General features: G+C 43.6%; 1 protein-coding gene across 6 annotated transcripts in view; it reads right to left on the bottom strand.

The window, feature by feature from the left end:
• celsr1 (cadherin EGF LAG seven-pass G-type receptor 1) overlaps positions 1 to 20,462 on the bottom strand; it is a 154,310-nt gene extending 133,848 nt beyond the window's left edge. For 4 of the 6 annotated variants that reach the window (XM_023952121.1, XM_023952117.1, XM_023952118.1 and 1 more), the window contains exon 1: positions 16,779 to 20,461. In XM_023952121.1, the coding sequence (XP_023807889.1) occupies positions 16,779 to 20,289 (3,511 nt within the window). In that variant the 5' untranslated portion in view covers positions 20,290 to 20,461. Of the gene's footprint in view, positions 1 to 16,778 lie in introns of all 6 variants that reach the window. The other 2 variants (XM_023952120.1, XM_023952122.1) reach the window with 2 other exon arrangements.
• Positions 20,463 to 21,528: the final 1,066 nt, after the last annotated feature.

The following is a 21,528-nucleotide window of genomic DNA, read 5'->3' on the forward strand; positions in this document are numbered from 1 at the left end:
GTGAAAAAAAGCATTTTAATCTTGACAGGCTTTAGAATCTGTAAAGAAAAGCTAGAAAACCCAGCAGTCGCTCTCTGAACTCTAGTTTTCCATTACGGTGGACAATTTCTGTACGTAACCTTTAAGTTCTTTTCTTAAAACACACAAACTTGAAGTTTACTCTTCAACTGAGCTAAAAACACGTCAATTCATCAAACATCCATTCAACTCCAGACTGACTGTCAACATCAGCTGTTCAGAAGCTGTGAGCCAGTTGGCCAGCGAGCCAAACAAACGCTAAACCAATGAGCTGTTGTTGAAGGTGTCCCTGTGTCAGCTGGAGAATCAGTGAAGCAGGTCGATTCCTTCAAGCTATTGTTCAACCAGTGAGGGAAGCAGCAAGACGGCTGGGGCCATGTCCCAGGAGACACAGATGTCCCACTGGAGCTCCAGGCCACCAGCTAACGCCTTTCTACCCTCAGCTGGTTCTGTGCTGCACTGGAAGAGACTGAGTTCTGGATCTGATTCGGAGCATGTTGATCTTTTGAAATGCTTTACATGAGTAGAAATTTCAGACACATGTATAAAGAGAAAAAAGAAAGACCTCAAAGAACAGAAATAAAAAGTGATGAGGCACCACTAAAGGCTTCTGCCTGGTCCCTAACATCGCATTCACATGGCTTATTGTGTGTGGACTCAACAGGCAAACGTGGTCATGATGGGGGGTGCAGCCTCACGCTTGAACAGAGAGGAATAATTCCTTCCCTCCAGGAGTCCCTTTGAACCCACAAAAGGAAGAAAACTGATAGTAAAAAGCAAAAGAATGCCTCCCAAACCCAATCCCTTCACTCTCAATTTGTTACAGAATTCCTGTCATTTTACAGTGTATCCCTGGGTGTTTTCTTCCCACCTCCTCCTCCTCACAAGGTCAGGCAAAGGTCACCATATTGTGTATGGTGATGTAGGATGAGGAGAACAGTGCCTAAGAACAAGTCAGCCTCAGGAAAGAAAAGGAGAAGTAGAAAGTCAGATCAGTTTCTCCCAGTTCTTTGTAGAGGTTTTCTCCAGCCAGTCAAAGAGGAGTGTCCTTTCACACAACCTTCACCTGACGGCCTTTCATCCCTCCTACCATCATTTTTACAACTGAAGAGGCGGATTCACTTCAGGCCTGCTGGATGAATGAGGAGAAAGTACAGAAGTGTGTTGCTGATGGATTTCTTACCGTTTTTAACATCAAGATTTGGGACATTTCTTCTCAGTATTAAATCTAAATGCCCATAATGTTGTTGTAGCGGACACAACATGAATCTGACGTTTTTTCCTGAATAAGTTGTTGGTTGTGTCTGAATTCCATCAGTACTCACCACTTAGTACACTATGAAGGGCGTTTGCCTTTTTCTACTGCTGTCCAAATCTACAATTCCAAAATCCAGAGCCCTAGAAATTTCCCAGAAGTCCCTGCGAAAAACCAGTGTACATCAATGCTCACTGGATCAGCGAATATAGACCACAATGCATTGCGTCTGAACTATTTTTGCCAAAAGGTGTATTTAAAAGTATTTTTCAATAAACCATCAACGTTTTTATCTTCAGTGGATCGTAAATAATCGTCAAAAACCGCTCATATTGATTAGATTTTAACTTTGTGAAAGCGATGACGTCATATTCATCATCATATTCCGTTAAAATTCAGGATGCTACATAGTGCTGCACTATATTGCTTTTAGTAGTTAGGGGTTAGGGTGGGAATTCAGACACAGGCATTTTCAGTGTGTGACTTCACACTCACTCTGTCCAGTTCCTGTATACAGTCAATGTTTGGACTGTAGACTTACAAACATGTTCAGATAAGTCTAGATATCTTTTCCTAAATCTCTGCGGGTCTTGATGTTTCTCAGACTCTCAAATTATGATAAAAACAACAGAAGTATTAATAAGTGTGAGCTGTTGCTGGAATGACATTAATGAAAAGCCGTCAGAGTCAATTGCTGCACACAGGACCACTTTCCTGACGCACATCCATCGGTATGCTGTGTGTGATATTTGCCCACCGCTGCTGTCATCGCTCTAGCTTTAGTAATAATAGAACATGTCTTCTTCATCACTTCTTTGACCCCTCTGGCTGAGCGTCTGTTTCACATGTAGATGTGTGTGGCACATGCTGATCAGCACAGCTGCACACCAGCTTCCCCCCAGAGCAAAACCACAGCATCTATCAACAGATCTCCACTCTGGTTTTATTAGAGCTCACTGACAAAAGTCACAGGCCAAGACTTATTTCAGTGCATCCCTAACATGACAGGAGGGGTTGCTCACCGCAGACTACAGAGTGAACACTTTGGAGGTGACATGAATGGAAATTCCAAAAGATAAACAGGAACGGGAGAAAAAAAAAAAACGTGTCTGCTAGAAGAAGAACCTAAGATGTCAGTTATCAATACAGACACTATGAACTTTATTGAACTAATAAGACTGTTGATTTTCATAAAAGGCAAGAAAACATTTTTAACATCATAGTAACGGCCAACAAAACACCAACTAAGATCCTCCAGACCGGAAGCAATTCCTGCTTCTTTTTCACACCTGAAAACTGCTTTGAGTGTTTCTACGTTTAATGTATGTCTCGTTATTTTCAAGTAACCAGAACTGAAGTCAATAATTGGACACATTTTCCACATAGTGGCTTCGGTCGGATTTTCTGAGAACTGTAGCCCAGCATCTTGCCAGAACTGGTCCGCGGACCTACCTCTGGAAACCAGCTACACAACTGCTAGCTTCATCATACATTAGGATTGTATAAAGACAACATGGTGGTCAAACAAACCCTACTTCAGATAACTCTCCGGATACTCTGATTAAACAGACTTGGGTACGGTGTAGATCTCCTTATTTGGGAATTACCTCCCTACATTACTAAACATTATTGAAGGGTGTAAATGAAGTTTCCTATCCTGCAAAGGGCTGCATGGTGGTCGTGGCGGGGTTCTTCTTGCAGTGAACTCTGGAATAAGATGACCAAGCCAGCGGACTCCACACAAGGACCTGAACTCTGGGTTTGGTAGGCTTTCGTAGCGCCTGACCAAAATTCAGACAATTAGCTGAAGTGGAACCACCTGTCCCAAGGGAGGGGCCAGGCCTTATCTAAGAGCATGTGAATGTTGGTTCACGAGGGACAGCAGCCTCGGTTGCAGTGAAGGCAACAGGCTCTCCCAGAATAGGTTGTATTCTTTGGTTTTGGGAACAAATAAAATCCCATTGTTTGAAGTCCGCTGGCTTGGTCATCTTATTCCGGAGTGATTTATTCACCGCAAAAAGAACCCCGTCACAGTGGTGCAGTGGTTAGCGCTCTTCACTCACAGCAAGAAGGCCCCGCTGGGACCTTTCTGTGTGGAGTTTGCATGTTCTCCCGTGCATGCGTGGTTTTTCTCTGGCTTCTTCCCACTGTCCAAAAACATGCTTCATAGATCAGGGGTGTCAAACTCATTTTCACCAAGGGCCACATCAGCATAGTGGTTGTCCTCAAAGGGCCAGATGTAACTAAATGTAATGACAAATAAATGTAACTTGATGTTAAAAAACTCATTATTTATCTATTATAACTGTTTAAAGGGACAATTAGAGTTGCATGGAAAACATATGTTTGCTTGTTACTCTTGCAGTAATCCTTTGAAATTTTGTCCACTTGTTAAAACCCACGATCAAACTGTCCAAATGAATAACGAAAAATAACATAAAACTGAGCTAGAAAGAACGTGTATTACATGTGTAACGTTTTACAAAAAAAGGCTGCACACAGCCTTGCATCCATCTGGCGGTTTGATGACAACAATTTGTCTGCACACAGACCTGCAAACATTGAATAATTACAACAGCAGCTACACATAAATAATATGTAATCAACTAAAGAAATGTTTTATTTTAAGAATTTAAAAACTTTTATGCTCTCGCGGGCCACATAAAATAACATGGCGGGCCACATTTGGCCCCCGGGCCTTGAGTTTGACACATGTGCTCTAAACTGTCCCTAGGTGTGAATGTGTGTGTACGAGTGATTGTGATTGTACGACTGACAGACGACCTGTCCACGGTGTACCCCGCCTTTGTCCTACAGTGGCTGGGTTAGGCCCCGGCAGCCGCATGACCCCGCAACTGTTAAAACGGGTTCAGAAAGTGGATGGAACCTACAAAGTCTACTACCTTAACTCTTCAACTGCTTACGCAATTCACATAATTCCAGCTCATACTGTAACAGAAAAACACCTTTGCGTTGCTATGCAACACTTTACATTAGTAATGTGTGATGGGCCAAAGATAATATACAAAGGTGCTTTTCTCCACATCAGAATCTGCTGATTCGTGTTGATTGAGTCAACGATTCATGGTGTGTCAAAGAGGATATATCTTATCTAGTTGTCACCAGCGCCATCTCTGGTGTGAAATCGTTAAATACTACAATAGAGCGATATGAAACACTTCAAAAGCTAATGTTTAAAGTCATTTTTAGCTGCAGGGACGACTGAGTACTTCATCTTGTGTTCATGTGCTCATCAACGTGAAAAGTAAAAGTATATTTGGTACATATATTTGGTGTGCAGCTCCTTTCTATCCACACTAACACACAAACAAATGCACACTCGCATACAGGCATGTGTGTGGACTTCAAAGGCAGATCAAAGCCTCTGCTCGTCACCAGGCTTGTGTCACAAATGTCATCTTCCATAGCCTGCTAACATTTCTCTAGGTTAAACTGAGGGCAGCCTGAACACTGGATGGATTCCATGTTGTTTCTGAGTCTGATATGGTACATTGTCTTACATATTAATACTACTCATGTGGGTAAAACACACTGACATGGATGATCCAGGGGTACTGAGAAGCACAGTTTAATGCATGCTTAGTAAGCCTCACAAGCATACATTTAGTGTCAGAAGTATTGGTGTCAATGTCTAACAGGAAGGACACCTAATACTATTCACACGTGTGTGAATCGTAACAACCCAAAAGTATAAAGGTCTGAAAACAGACCACCATTAATGCTCTCAAGTCCTTTTACAAAACGCCAAAGAGACATGCGGTCCCATTACGGCCAGTGTGACTCCTAACACCCTGAGACAATCATTTCGCACCAACAAAACAATGTTCTTGGCTGAAGTACTTCACTGTGGATGGCCAACAAGAACTAGAGTTAGTACCAAAACTCCGGTTTTGACCTTCAATAACAATACAACTGCATAGAAGACATTCAGATATATGAGAAGGTCAGAATCCTGAGAGCGAGTTTTAGGAGACTTTTTCTCCCTGGACTTTAGGCATCATGACTTTGGCTACAGCATCTTTTGCTCTGATACACAGCTTTATTAAAACAACTCTGGTTTCCTTGTACATGATAAACATGCTCGTAAATGATTATTCTGACGGGTAAATGATTGGTTTGGTCTAACTGTGAACCAGTTTGGTGAGATTCAGGTTCAAATGCTCCCGTGAGGACTGCACATGTACTGAATGAAGACCGGTAAGTATTTTATACCACAGAGAAGATGTGGTGGTGGTACAAGTGGCAACTATAGTGTTGTCAGGACAAAAGCATCAATCACTGTAATGTTCAAACACCATCTATCTGAAAATAGATCACCGTATTTTTTGGACTATAAATTGCACTTTTTGTTTTAACTTGAAAGGCAAATCCTAATAAAGGAGTGGATAACAATAGACTGAATATTTGCACACTTCATCCTTGATGCTTTTTAGTTTCATGAAACATCAGAGGAATCTGGTAAATTCCTCAATTATTACAATAACCATAGAATAAAGAACATGCTAACAAATCCACTGAACTTTCTATATCATTTCTAATGACTGCATTTGTTGAATTCTTCAACGTCCGTGTTGCTTTGGAACAGTTCCACCAAGTCCAGCCTAAGACTGAGCAGCGCTTCTTCTTATGCGCTGCTGTCAGTCAGGTACTGATGCACACACCTACAACCCTTCATGTTATGTTATGCCTTCTAGCAGTTGTTGCTATATTGATAAAAATACACTTGTGAATCACACCTGAGTATTAGTCGCACCCCTGGCGTAAATATGCAAAAGACAGTGACCTACACTCTGAAAAATATGGTACATAGTGCAGGACTATCCAGTACCTACAGTTTAACGCAGTTTGGAGAAATGCTCACTACTTTTTTATATGACAAATATCTCATTTTACCAAGACTATTTATGAATGCACTGTTTTCTGATGATGAAAACTTGGATGACAAATCATTCACCTGAGTATAAGCTGCAATGCCAGCAAAAGTATGCAATAAAACACAAGTTATACTCCAAAAAATATGGTATGTTATTTGGACCACAAGCTCAAAGGTTCTCGTTGTGATTTATTGCTGGTTTAAAAATTCTTGATGGATAAAAGTAATTGTGGGTCCTTCTCTATGTATTAACAGCTTCAGCCTTACAGATCTTTTGTATGGTTTGTTGGACTGATTCATTTGATCCTAAACTGAGAAAATTAAGGAATCTAGTTGATCTTAGGATCATACCACAGCTTACATGTCCATAGTAACATAAAAGTGAGAGCTCCTAATCTAACATTCAAAACTCAACAGCCACTTTAGTGAAACGCTTACAGGAGCAAAAGATCTGCAGACTCAGCAGGCCAACACAAAGTTTATCTTCCTTTGATCGCCGGACTGAATATTGGCTTGGTTTCTTCTGATCATCTGCGCTCCGTTCTGGGACAGGCTTGGATGGGCGTGGCCTCATTGTAACCCAAGATGTAATTGGATAAGGTGTTGCTGCATGTAGACGGCAGCGTGGAGATCATTTTCCAACATTACATGGGGACAAAAGAGGACAGAGAGGCTGTGTAATTTCTCACCCTGTTCAGGGACAGAACATTATGAGTTATTGGGTTTGTTGGATCTTTAAAGCAGCAAAAACATCTCAAGTCACAGAGTTCTGGTTGGAGGCTGCAGCTAACTTCACCAGCAACACCTGAATTTGATCAAGCTCTGATTTTAACTGCTTTTCTCTCAGTCAAGCAGTTTCATCGATGAAATTAAAAAAATCTAGCCATGGAAATCTTGAAGGAGCTGCGTTGCCACGACAACCGAAGTTCTCGATGAGCCACTCACATCTCCATGGAGTCCACCAATCAACAAAACACAGGCAGACACAATGTCCAATCAACAAAACCAAGGCTGTCAACAACAGGCATAGTTGCCCCCCAAACCCTTTTTAAAAGAGTAAAATTTGTTGATCGTCTTTCCTATTTTAAAAATCAGACATCTTGCTTCTGAATATATTTGAAAGGGTTTCTACAGGAGCCTTTGAACTTCTAAAATAAATCCTTTGTGCTAAAAAAACTGGACTACTTAATACATTTTTTGAGTTAGGAATGTTTTACTTATTAAGAAAAATCCAAACTTACAAAATTTCTGTTGTTCAGCCAAAGTTTTAAAGGCTTCTTTAACCCCAGTGTTAACAGTCTCTCCACTACCATAAAGCCTCAACCGTTTACGGAATAAACATAATACGAATGTAAAGAGGTCAAGCAGGGTTTTACTGAAAAACGGACATGGATCAAACTATTGACCGGTATGAAGCTTCATATGGAGTGTAGGTCATCAAGAGGGCCAGAGTTACGTGGTTAAACCAGCTGCAGACACGTGACTGAGCGTAAGAATGAGTAAGAATGAGTCACCAAATGCAAAACGTCTCAGTTCAAACCCTGACAACTTCTGAAAGGCAAAAAAAGAGCTAAAACACCTCGGACCCCCGTCTGTCGAGAAATCCCTCTCAGACGCTGGTAAAGGACAGCCTGGGGGCCCGAAGGAAACATACACTCCAGTTCGCACTTCTTGGGCTGCTGCTTTGAATATTTGCAAAGGTGAATCTGCTCTCACCTTCTGCTAGTTTGTCTTTTAACACTGGTGTTCATCATCTCCTGCTAATGAGGGTACACCAGTTCACTGGCTAGGTGTAAGACCATAGCTCTAGTTTCTGTAGGCTTCTTAATGCGTTCGTGTCCGTGTGTGCGTTTCTGCTTTAACAAGACAGAGGTTAAAGGTGACGCCGATGCTGACAGAACTGGAGTTGAGTAAGAATCTGTGGAAGATGTTCGTAACCACAGACAGTTGATTTAGTGGCTCAGAACTTATGCTTTCACATAAATCAGCACCTTATACATCAAAAACACAAAATTCACCAAGAACTCTGGTTTAAATCTTGCCATGAGCTTGATATCAGACAAAACTAACTGCCTAGCAACTTTCAGTCAAATGTAACAACATCTTTAAAGACCCACCCCAATGACCTTTTTCACATGTTCTTGTAGCTTTTTTTATGATGGAGGACATATATAAAGAAAATTAAGCTTCAAACTCGCATTTCTGAGTATTTCTTTATTCAAATTGTCGCAACTCAGGAACAGACAAAAAATGCCATTTAATCATAATTTAAAGACCACTGGGAACAAAGAAAATGATCAGAGTGGCTCTTTAAGACAATAAATCTCAAGTATCTTTTAATGCAAATATCTGAGATCCTTACTGATGTGGAAGGTGAGGAAACCCATAAGAAACTGCCAAAGTACAACACTTTACTGAGTGAAAAGGATAAATAATGAGAATCAATTAGAAAAAACATCCTGGGAAGAAAGTTAGGTCCAAATACAGCCCAGTTCTGCAGAACTGTTGAGGTCCAATAGGCCTTGGCTATGTTTTTCTGGGTTGCAACGACCTCCCAGAACATTTGCTTTAACTCGTGTAGAATCAGACCACTGATATTAAGGCTAACATGTGGTCCATGCCTAAACATACGTATGTTTCCCAAAGCTGTCCCATGGCTAAAGAAGTCTGGATAAATGTGTGTGCTGGTTATGTCTTCTTCCAAAAGTGACTGAATATAATGTTGTTCAGCCACCAAGACACACTTTGACCAAAACATCACAGATTAAACACATTTTCTCCTGAATCTGTAAAACCAATGCTGATAAGAGTCAAAACCCAACATCTTGGGTGGCTGTGGATCAGTGTACATGTAGCTAGTTTGACAGTTGGTTGAAGGTTCAAATTCCACACTCAACAGTCATGATGTCCTCAGGCAAGACAGCTAATCTTACACTGCTCTTACATATAAAAAAAAAACTCCAAATGGCTTTGGATTAAAGTGTCTGCAATATAACCATCTCATGTAATGCAACCTAAGTGAGTAAAGTTAAACTGGTACCAAGACATAACTGAAGTGTCAGCAGTTTAGGGTTTGACAAGTTTGAAAACAAAAATAACTATCAAAACTACCGTTTCAGCGGCTCATTGTCAGCTGAGAATCCACAACTAAACCTGACAGCTCCATGAACCGAATGTGGCATGAAGTCCTGTAACTGACTCCAACGTGAACACCTAAGGGATCAGTACTTAAGTCTTCATTCTGGATTTTCTCCCCATCGGGCAGCAAATAAAAAACGGTTGATTTCTCCCCGAATATTTATGTTTTGCAAATGAGTTCAAGCAGAATACCTGGTATTTATACAATCCCCCAGAGGTATCTTGCTCACATTTAATCTGATTTCCTGCATAAGAAGAATTGAAGGGTTATATGATCCTCTTTGAGGATTGGGTTTCTGTGAAAGTCTGTGTTTGTACCTTAAGATTAGGCCTGTGGGAGAAATTTTCCTGTTATGCCACAGAACTTGATCTATGTAGATTTCAAAATATCATCTTAATGCCATCAAATGCTGAGTTTGTTGTGGGGACCATTGCGCCCCCAAAATAACTATGGTAGCAAGACCATCCTGTAAAATGGTCAATAGACAAAATGGTGGGCTAAAAATCAAGTTTGTAGAAAAACCAAAGGTTTCTCCTCTTCAAAAACATTGAATGCAACTGATGTTGCGTACACCGATTAGTCAGATAGTTTATTTTACCTTTATTTTACCAGGAGGATCAGTTCAGAACCAATTCTCATTTTCAGTGATGACCTGGCAGGTAAATTGTTGCTTATTGTGTTGCAATGCGCTTCTGGGAAAAGCTGCATCCCAGCTTTCACACGGATGTAACTATGACTTCCAGACAAGTCAAAACCCCTTTAAATAGCATCACAGCTCAACGTCAGAGTCAGACTGCATTGATGGTCCCAAAAACCCCTTTCTTAGGAAAGGATTAAACATCAGCATTGAGAGCAGGACGCTCACTTGTCCAGAAAACTCAAAATGATGGAACAACTGGAAGCAGACTCAATCTAAGGAGGACCACATTATTCTAAACAAACATGACCAAATCCCTAAACAATTTTTGCAGCAAGGATTTACTTAATTGTGACCTTTTTAACCCTCTAACACCAGTGCTACAGCCGGCGACGCCTAAATAATGCACTCTTCGACATACGCAACTCCTTGACTCTTCACACGATCAACGTGACTTGGGGGAACTCTAACCGTAGTGTTCCCCCACCCCGGTTCAGCACGGTCATTAGTCTGTCGTCTGGATAAATATGCCTGAATGAGCAAAAAGTTTTTATGTCATGAATGAGTATGTGTGTTTTGAAGTACTTAATGTGTGTTCTATTAAATATAAATGTTTTGAACTTTTTCATAATATATTGTAAACATGTATCTTGTTATTTTGTCCTCTTTTTTTCATGATCTTAAAGTTGATCCAAACAGACTCTAAAACCGCGACACAAGTCAGTTTGTTTTGTGATCTGTTGCACCTCTAATGTCAATCAGCTAATTCTGACATGAAGAAAATCAGCTTTTTGCATCGGCTTTGCATCAATAAGCAACACATTCATGATGTCAAGTGTTGACTAGAAGCAGCTTTTCACGGCTTCTGAATCCGCTGGAATGATTGAAGAGTTACAGTCCAGACAAGACTTAAGATGCATTTAAAATGTATTTTTACATTTATGTTTTAAAGATTTTAAATAAGTATGTTTAGTATTGCTAGCATACAAGACTTCTCCAGGCTGGAGAAGCTGATCAGGCGGGCTGGTTCTGTGGTTGGCACAAGGCTGGACCCTCTGGCTACTGTAGCAAAGAGAAGGACACTCAAAAAACTAACGTGTATCCTGGACAATGCCAGCCACCCTCTGCACACGACCATCAGTAGCCAGAGAAGCACCTTCAGCAAGAGGCTGCTCCTCCCAAGGTGCAGGACTAATAGACTGAGGAACTCCTTTGTCCCCCGGGCCATCAAACTCTTTAACCACCACTTAGGAGGGGTGAGGGGGACAGAAAAGGAAGGGGACAGGGCCTGAATGACTTCTTTTTCTGTATATGCTGCTTTGCAGATATTTAAACTGTTTCAAACTATATGTATGTCAAGCAGTGCTGTATGCGATGGAGATGTCAATTTCCATGCGGGAACCTCCCAAATGGATGGATAAATGGATAAATAAAGTCTGTCTGTCTGTCTGTCTGTCTGTCTGTCTGTCTGTCTGTCTGTCTGTCTGTCTGTCTGTCTGTCTGTCTGTCTGTCTGTCTATCTATCTATCTATCTATCTATCTATCTACAACTCAAAGGAATAAAAAGGGCTTAGTGACAGATTCCAGTTGCTCATGGCACAGGTATCCATGGAGGAATTCCACAAAAGACACACGGGATCCAACTACAAAGTGAACAGAAAGGCTTGTAAATGAGACGCAGGTATGAAAGAGTGGTGAGTGGCTTTGTCCCCTTCCAGCCTCCTCCATTGCTGTCATACTTGTCATTTGCTTCAGGGGGATGCAGTATACGCACACAACATGAGCCTCTAGCCTCCGCCACCACTTAACATTCCAGCAGCTGGCCATCACAAATGTAATATCAGACTCATGAGCCGCTGGCAAGCCCCAAAGCGCCAGAGACTCAGACAAGGAACATCATTGTGTCATCTCAGGAGAAAGAAAGAAAAAGCAAAGGAGACTAAGAAAAGTGTGTGACAGATGACCCTTCACCACAAAGCCACAACAAGATGGAGTTGGTCAAATGACCAACGTTCTATGCAGACGACATGTCCCTGTCTGAGACATGAAATAGCAGAAAGGCTTTGGTTATGCAAAGAGCTGAAATACCTCAGACTCCCTTCTGTCAGGTGAGGGTTAGGTTTAGTTTGTAGGTCAACCACTATACCACATGCACACTTATAAAAATAGCAGTGATCACTCATAGCGAGAGTTGCAGTCTAAAAATAACACTGAAAAGGTGAAATCCTTGATGAGGTCCTCTTTATTTTTTTAGATTGTTAGATGTTTCAAAGCTGTAAAACTCTTCTTTACACACTTTATACACTTTTGTCAGACAGACAGAAGATTTCACATTTTTCTCTCTTGGCTAACCATTCAACACCGGAGCTTTAGCACCAATGCTGACATCCTTTATTTAGACCAATGTTTTTCAACTTTTTTGAGCCAAGGTAAGCTTATTTCCTTAACTAAAATCACAAGGCACACCAGCAACCAAAAATGTAAAAAGAAAAAAAAGCAAAGTAGGTAGGTAGGTAGGTAGGTAGGTAGGTAGGTAGGTAGGTAGGTAGGTAGATCTCTTTGACCTGTAATCATGTAATTACACTTCAAGCTTTCCCCCAAAGGCGGGGGGGGGGGGCATGCCCACCATGCAACACAGGAGGAACACGTCAGCGCTCACAATGAAAGCATCAAATTAAACATCAATGCTGCAATTTTCTCACTGATTGAGCAGACAAACGTGAATACAAAGAGATATCATATCCAATCAGTCTACAAAGAGGGTGGTAAAATATTAAGAGTGGATGAATGGATTTTGACATTTCACTGAAAAAAACACAGTTATTGAAATATTCCAGTAGCAGCAAACTATGAGGTCACAGTCCGCCAAACTTTCCCTTTGAAAGCAGCTTTGCTGGCAGAAAGGCAGGCGAGACAGACTCAGACGTGTAGACAATAATTTAATGACTTTCTAAAACCAATCAGGAAATATTTAGAACAAGAACCACGAGACAGCAAAGCAGGACTGCGACTGAGCCGACTGAGCAATAAAAACGTTCCTTAAGGAAGAACAAGATCCAGAGACTGGAAAGGGGGTTCATGTATGAATATGAGCATTATGGGTGGGTTGTTAAATACGGCTGTCTTTCTGTCTTCTTACTAGGCATAATAATAGAATTAGGTGAACTGACCATGGCTACTTAACATCAGCATTACAGAAGTGTCTAGGACTCTTGGCTACTTGATTGTGCTTCTTTTTTGGTGGTGCTCTAACACAATCAGCTGTGTGTCAGGATGACCTCTACTCCACCTGACTGCATTCAGATCCATCAGGTGTTTGAACATTAGCCGCGTTTACATGGGCAAAAGTAATCGGAATGAACGCCTGATCGGAAAGAAAACGCGTCATGTAAACGCGCCGTTCGGAATACTCTGCCCCGGTCAGACTCATTCGGATCAGAATTTCTTTCCGATCGAGATAGGTGGGTTATACCGATCGTTTATCCGATCGTGGAGCATGTAAACGGTCATTCCGATCGTGTGTCACTGCTGCTCTGGTTTACGTCACGCATAGACGGTGTTTCGCTGAGAGAAAGCTTTGGAGCGCATACGGGACCGACCAGCTCTGCGGACGCCCCGTGAAAAGCGCCGCTCCGCTCTCGCCCCGCTGGCTCTCCCCTCTCTTACACCCCTCACGGGGGAGCTTCGGAGGAGGAGCGCTTCGTGCCCCCTGACGCTCACTCGGTCCACTGGCACCCGAGTGAGCAGAGCAGCTGGATTAATAACTTTGTGTCGGGGGGGGGGCTTTTTTACGTGTGCGTTTTGTTGTTTTGTTATGTGTGGGAGAATTCAGACTGCGAGCCGTCCCGCCGCTCTGGGTTAGCGGCTGCAGGACTCAGGAGGAACCGTGTTCGAACAGAGCTCGGGCCGCTAGCTCACAGAGTGGCTTTGGGGCGGTCTGTGTGAACTTTTCAGAGCAGAAATAAATGTCACTCTTAGAAAGCTGCAGATTGCTGCGTTTCTCGCACGGTCCTGGTTTTTGTGTCCATCCATCAGGCTAATAATGTTAGCCCGTGTTAGTCTGTCCTAAGCTTTCGTCCAGCTTAATTCTTCCACAAAAAAAGCACTGACCACACAGATTAAATATAACGATGAGCGAACAGGCAATTCATAATATTCATGACATTAATAAAAGCACGTTTGGAAGATCGTCTCGTATGTTACCGAGCTGCTGCATAAATGTCTGTGGAAGCGGTTTGTTTACAACTGGACCTATATCCGCATCCGGGTGATTTTACACTACTGCGCATGCCCAAATGATTCATTCCGAACGAGAGTATGAGCCATGGGAACGTTTGTTCTAATCGGAAAAAGGTTTTCTGATCCCATGTGCACGGGTGAATTTTAACCCGACCATTGATCCGATCAAGATATTCTGCCCATGTAACCGCGGCTATTTTCATTTATGGAACAGTGATGCTGCTTTATGTGGAGGATTTTATTGACCAGCTCAGAACTGTAAGTATCCTAAAATGTAAAAAATAAAAACTATAAAGGTCTGCGATTAATGACCAGTTTTGACACATTTGATGATCAGAAAGATTTTAAAAAGCCACAAAATGTACGGAAATGTAGCTTGGAGGACAGATATGTAGAAAAGCTCAACTATGCAATTCTACGAGATTAAGGCCAAACTCCAATGCAGGGAAGCCAAAGAAAAGCCCTGAGGGGGAGGTGGAAGTGCGTGTAGCGTCATGTCATATGGAGGGAAAGAACAGAGATCACAGCTCAATTTATCACCAACCATTACCAATCGTTTAAGTTCCAATCCTCTGCACTTTATGTCTCTGAGAGGCTACCTGTTGCCTGTTTGTGCATGCTTCCACAATAACTTATGAGTTCCACCGTTCAGGAGGAGGCTGTAGAAACAACCCAAAGGGGTTAGGAGTTTGTACACCAAGAAGCAGCAGTTTTCTCAAAAGCAGATGCCACAGGCAACAATCAATCTCAGTGTTGGGTCACGTGTGGAGTTAGCATGTTCTCCCTTTGCATGCATGGGTTATCTCAGGGACTCTGGCTTCCTCCCACCGTCTAAAAACATGTTTCACAGGTGAAATGATGACTGGAAATTGTCCCTGGGTGTGAATGTGCGTGGCCTTGTCCAGACTAGCGACCTGTCCAGGGTGTGGCGGCTTAGGCCTCGGCAGCCCTGTGACCCCGAAAGGGACAAAACATTTTCAGAAAATGGATGGCTGGGCTAATGTATATGGAAAATCAGGCGTTCTACTTCATTTTAAAATTGTAAGCTAAATATTTGGTCAAATATTTGAAAAAATGTATAGTTTACTGGTTCATTTGTGAGAAAAATAACCAATCAAACTTTCTAATATATGTTTTCTAATTCAAAGAGAGTTTCAAGTAAAATTCGACAAGCTGAGATAACAGTTAAGACAATAATGAAGCCCGGCTCACAGCTTTTAGAGCCCAACACTGCAGCTCATGCTGGGTGGAGGCAGATGAGGACAGAGGGAGCAGTGTTGTGGCTAGAAAGTGTGTTAAACAAGTGTATCCGTGTAAAGATATCAGGACGCGGTCATGTTTCAGCGGAAGGCTCCAAAAACATTCTCAGGCCTTCTGTTCATCAAAATAAAAGCACCTGGTGGAGAGAACAGCCCCATGGGGCAGATGGTGCTCCCTGTCAAAGCTGGACTGATCAATGCTCCTTCTAATCGTCCTAGTGCAGCAATCAATGGAATTGTTGGGGGTTAATTAGGCTTAAAAGGAATATTAATTAAGAAGAGGTCATTTCAGTAAAGTAGAGAAATGGAAAACAAACTTTGATCTGATATGTGACATATTGGATTTAACGTGATCCTGATCTGTAGCCTGTTTTTGGGAATAGTATGACTAGTGGACTCCAGACAAGAATCAATCAAAACCAATCACAGTAGCAGCAGCAATGGATTTCCAAAAGCAATTTGCTTCACGGCTCTTGTTGCTTGTAAAGAAACTGATTGCCTTCTAGCCCCCCAGGCCTTCCTCTCCCCAGACTCTTGAGGTCACCAGGTCAAGACATGTGGTAATGGCTACCTAACACTTGACATCAAGGTGAACCCCGAAAGAGTGCTCTGATCCCTCTTTGTTGGGTTTAACTGTGCGTGAAGACTCATACATCCCATTACCTTCTGACGGGACGGCCCCCGAAGGGATTATCGTGACACCACCATTGCCATGGATACACCAAAACTTGTTAGTTGCCAAGCATGAATACAGAAGCAATGAATGAGGGTTATACAGCCTAAACCCGGAGAGTGGCTGCCCCTCAAACGCTCTGCGGGCCATAAAGCACTTAGAGAAGGACAATCTGCCCTTTTAACCGAGACAAAGACAAAGAACAGGTCAATGAGTGGACCTCTGGCGACAGAACAAAAAACACAGTTGTCCATACTTTCATTTTACTTTCTAAGTAACAAAATAGTTGAGTCAGTTTTTCCTTATGGTGCCGGTGGGGCACAGGATTTACTTTTACAGAAACTTGCAACAACAGAAAGGATTGGTTAGGATGTGCATTGCTCTTAGCACCTTTTTTATGACCCAAACCGAACACTTGTGCACAATAAGTTTATTACCCAAAAGCTGCAGAACCAGAATCTGAGCAGAGCCTGCAGCAAAGCTTTGACTGCTCACAGAGAGCACAGCTCATTCCTGCTTCTGTCACTGCAGAAAGGCAACAGTGGCTGAGCAGGACATGCACCCTCTCTAGTTTCTACCTTTAATAACTTTACTGACAGCATGGGGTCAAAAATGGCAAAAGGAACGAGGAGAGAAACAGCCTGTAGAATGGAAAAGTTCTCACCTGTGACGGAAATTGTCATTTGCGCTTCCAGAGGTCTGTTGTTGTCCAGATCTTTGCTCAGCCTCAGCTCTCCGGTGTCTTTATTCAGCAGAAGCAGGCTGAGCTCATTTCCAGACTCAAACGTGTATCGAAGTTTATCTGAAACGTCCGGGTCATGAGCCGGGACCTTTCCTATTATTCCTGATGGGAAACTGTTGGATTTGTTAGTGATATAGTTGTTGAAAATGATTTCAAAGTCCTGCAGTACTGGTTGGTTGTCATTCATGTCCACTACACGGATGTGCACGGTGGCCCGGCTCACGAGGGGCGGTGATGTGGCCTGGACCACTACAACATATTCTGTTTTTTCCTCGTAATCCAGATCAAACAAAGCAGTCAGTTCTCCTGTAAAAATATCCAGTTGAAAAACTTCTGGAAAATTCCCCTCTACGATCTGATACATGATCTGAGCGTTGGTCCCCTCATCCGGGTCGGTGGCAGTGATCTGGGCAACGATGGACCCTACTGGACTGTTCTCCTCTACATCAATGAAAAGCTCGTCCTTCTCGAACACGGGGGCATTGTCATTTATGTCCTGCACAACGACATGGATGGAAACAGCAGCTTTCAGAGGCCGGGTCCCTCCGTCGACAGCGAAGGCTTTCAAGTTGTAAACTGGGACATTTTCACGGTCCAGTTTCCGAGCCGTCCTTATGATCCCAGAGTAAGGTTCAATGAAAAAATCTCCTTCTCCATCATCACCCCCTTGGAAGGTATAGCTCACCCTGCCATTGGGCCCGGAGTCTCTGTCCGATGCAGAAATCTGGAGAACGCTGGTGCGAACCTGAGCATCTTCAAAAACAGAACCCTGATAGCGATCTCTGAGGAACTGTGGTGCATTATCGTTAGCATCCTCGATAATAATTTCCACATAAGTGGTATCAGATTTCTGGGGAATCCCATTGTCTTTAGCGATGATGGCAATTGTGTAGGAGGCGTGATCTTCATAATCAATCTCCATTTGGGTTGTAATCGCACCTGTATCTGGGTCTATCTTAAACTGGGGAATGTTGTCTTCCATGATATACGTGATGCGAGCGTTCTCCCCCGTGTCCTCGTCAGTTGCACTGATCATCGCCACAGTGGAGCCTACAGGCTTCTCCTCACTCACCAACACCTGATAGTTTGAGCTTTGGAAGACGGGCCGGTGCGTGTTGGCGTCTGTTACATTGATGAACACCTGAGCGGTGTCATATCGCGTTCCGTCACTGGCGGTGACGGTCAAGACATACTGCCGTTCTTGCTTGTAGTCCAAGGGAAGGGCCAAAGTGATGAGGCCGCCACCGCTTTGACTAGTGATAGCAAAGCGGTTTCTGGTGTTCCCACTGGAGATCTGGTACGCCACCACATTGTTGACATCCCTGTCCACTGCAGTCACTGTCAGCACACTGGTACCCACCAGTGCATCTTCGTTGATCTTTAAAGAGTAGGTCTTCTCGGTAAACGTGGGCACATTATCATTGACATCCAGCACAGTGATGCTAACAGCAGCTGAGGAGGACATCACAGGCACCCCATGATCTCTGGCCTCAACGCCAAAGGTGTAGAACTCCGTGGTCTCCCTGTCCAGCTCTTCACTTACTGTAATCCAGCCAGTGCTATTGTTGACAGTGAACGGAAAACCAGGCGAGGTGTCAGTGAGTCGATACTCCAGGCGGGCGTTTTCTCCAGAATCTCCATCTATTGCTTGAATGTGGATAACAGAATAACCGATGGCCACATTTTCCAGCACGGTGGCTTGGAAGGGCGTGCTGACAAACATGGGGGCGTTGTCGTTGACATCCACCACCTGGACCACCACTATACCCGAGCCGTTTATTAGGGGAGGACGGCCACCATCCTGAGCTTTAATCCGAAGATTATACTCCCGGATCACCTCATAGTCCAGAGGATTGATGACATCAATTACACCAGTGGGGGAGTGGATGTAGAATTGCCCCTTTACATTGCCACTGACGATGCTGTAGTGAACTTTGGCGTTGTTTCCCTCATCTTTGTCCATCGCTTCCACCTGGATAATTTTTGTGTTGACCGCAACATTCTCTGGGACCTGCGCCACATACCTCTTTTCACTGAACTGTGGGTAGTTATCGTTTTCGTCCTCCACAGAGATGTGAACAGTAGCGGTGGCACTGAGGGCGCCAGGGTCTTTGCCCCTATCATTGGCCTCAACGATCAGCTTATACCGAGCCCTGGCCTCCCTGTCGGGACGCTCTCGGACCCGCACCAGACCGCTCCGGGCGTCAATTTCAAACACAGAGTTGACTTTATCATCGTTAACAATTTTATAAATCATGTTGGCGTTGGAGGGAGCGTCCCCGTCTGTAGCACGGATTGTCATCACTTCGAAGCCAACCTCCACGTTTTCTCGGATGCTAGCACGGTACTCGTTCTGCTCAAAAACCGGGACGTGGTCGTTGGTGTCGCTCACAGTGACGGTGAGAAAAGAGGCAGCAGATCTTTTAGGGCTGCCGTTATCAGTCGCGGAAACTTTAAAATAGTGGGTGTCTTTTACTTCTCTGTCAAGCGCTTGGATGGTCGTTATGCTCCCCGTCTGCGGGTCAATCTCAAAAAAGTCAATCGACCTTTTGTCAAAGAAAGCTTCCATGCTGTAGACCAGCCGCCCCGCCTCTCCATCATCTGGGTCTGTGGCTTTTAGGGTGATCACTCTGGTACCAGGAGGCTCGTTCTCAGGGACAGACACCTGATAGTTGGGGAGCTGGAACTGTGGGGGCATGTTGACCTGCCGCTTTCTCCTGGGGACCAATCCTCCAGACGTACTGGGAGGCGTTTGGACAGCTCCATGTTGGGGCAGAGTCAGAGTCACACTCACAGTCAACCGGCTGCCTGGAGAGCTGTGCAGGACGCAGTGCAGATTCACCTGAGGCTTCCCAATGAGCTCCAGACACAAGTCACTGAATAGGAGCAACTCCCCATGTCTGAACACCCCGACCAGGTCCTGTCCAACACATTCAGAGTCCAGGAGCGCAGTGCTCCGCAGGACGGCTGGCAGGAGTTCTGTGACATTCAAGAAGAATTGACCTGCAGGTGAGCAGGAAGCCTCTTCTGCTTTCAGACGGTGCGTGATGGCAACATCTGGCTCCGGTAACCGTTTTTTCCTCTTGTACTTAGCGCAGTTGTGGCCGTGGAAAAACAGGTCAAAGCGCGTCAGAACCACGTCTCCAGACGCGGAGGAACCTGCTCGGAAATACACGGGCGCTGCGTCCCGGGGCGCGCGCGCGCACTGAACTGTCCGGGACAGGCGGACCCCCCCGTGCTGCGTCTCAACCTGGAGAAAGCTCGGGACCCACTCCGGAGATAAAGTTCTGTCCACTTGATACGTCCACCCAGACCCGAGCGACAGGTTTGCCAAAAGGCTCCCCGGCAGCAGGCTCTCCGGAAGGTGCATGTCCACGCAGCCCACCAGCGGCGCCGTCACGAGGACCCACAGCCAGCACAGCGGCCGCTCCATGTTCGGAACCTGCCGGCTCTGCTCCCGAATCAACTTCAAGGATTAGCTCCTCCCCTCCCCGCGTGCTTCGCTTTCATCCCACCTGGCAGAGTTTTAACTCGGAAAAGCGCGCGCGGCGTCCATGGTGTCCACGGCGCGCGGCGGAGTCCCACTAAAGTTTAAATGAGTACAAAATGGCTCCGCGGCTCTCGTCCTCCTCCTCCTCTGCGGCTCATTTCCATAAACCTGTTGTGTCCCCCCTCCGGGACGCTTCCGCGGGGGGGGGGGGGGGGGGGGGGGGGGTGTCCTCATTTGTATGGAGATGTGAGAAGTTCCACTGCGCGGGAGACATTCCTTCAAAACTTCCAAAGTCATTTGGTTTATTAGAGAATAGTTTCCAACATGCAACACAAATGGTTCTGTCAGATTTACACAAACTAAGGAGGAAGAAGAAACAATCTACCAAAATACAGAGAAATCCATTGAAAATGCTGGTTCTCCATTCAAAGAACCACATGATGCAGCTTTGGTTTTCCAGAAAATATCTGCTGAAAAGATATGAAGAGATATGAAGAAAATACAGGAAAACTGAACACTTCCATATAGGATCACATGTTTATGACAATCACTAGTATTTAATTATGATACTATTCTATTTTGCTGTATTTTATTATTTCTTTATTTTGATTTCTTTCATATGAAAATGCCATCTTTTGAAGCTCTAATGAAAAGGGAAAAACCCAAACCCGCGAATAGACTCGGGTTCGGTTCCGTCTCAGGTCCAATTCTTTTCCGTTTATCCCAGAATGAAACATTTTCACCTGCTTCTGTTGAATGAAGCTAACGAAATGTTAAGGAAACGAAACTGATTTTAATATACTGGTGGATGTTATAATGTTTTATATTAGTGGATTTTAGCGGTTAATGCCACATCTTTAATGCTATTTTTTGTTTACTAAGTTAGAATTTAAATCCCTGTTTTAATTTATTTGTTTTTTGGTTGACTTTAGGTTTTATTCCTTTACATTTAAATAAAACCGTAAGGAAAGGAAAAAAAACGTAATTTATACTCAAATTAAATCAGTTTAAATCGTCTATAGTTACCTGAACAACAGCGACCCCGTGTGGTTTTACTGACGTACAACACCACAAAGTGAGACTTATTTACGTTTCTATCAAAAATAAAACCCAAGTTTTTTTTCTAAAATAAGGGGAACGAACTTTTGATTGATGTTACTTTAAGATTTCTCCATTTTTCAT

This window comes from Oryzias latipes, chromosome 23 (assembly GCF_002234675.1).
Source record: "Oryzias latipes chromosome 23, ASM223467v1".
Classification (NCBI taxonomy): domain Eukaryota; kingdom Metazoa; phylum Chordata; class Actinopteri; order Beloniformes; family Adrianichthyidae; genus Oryzias; species Oryzias latipes.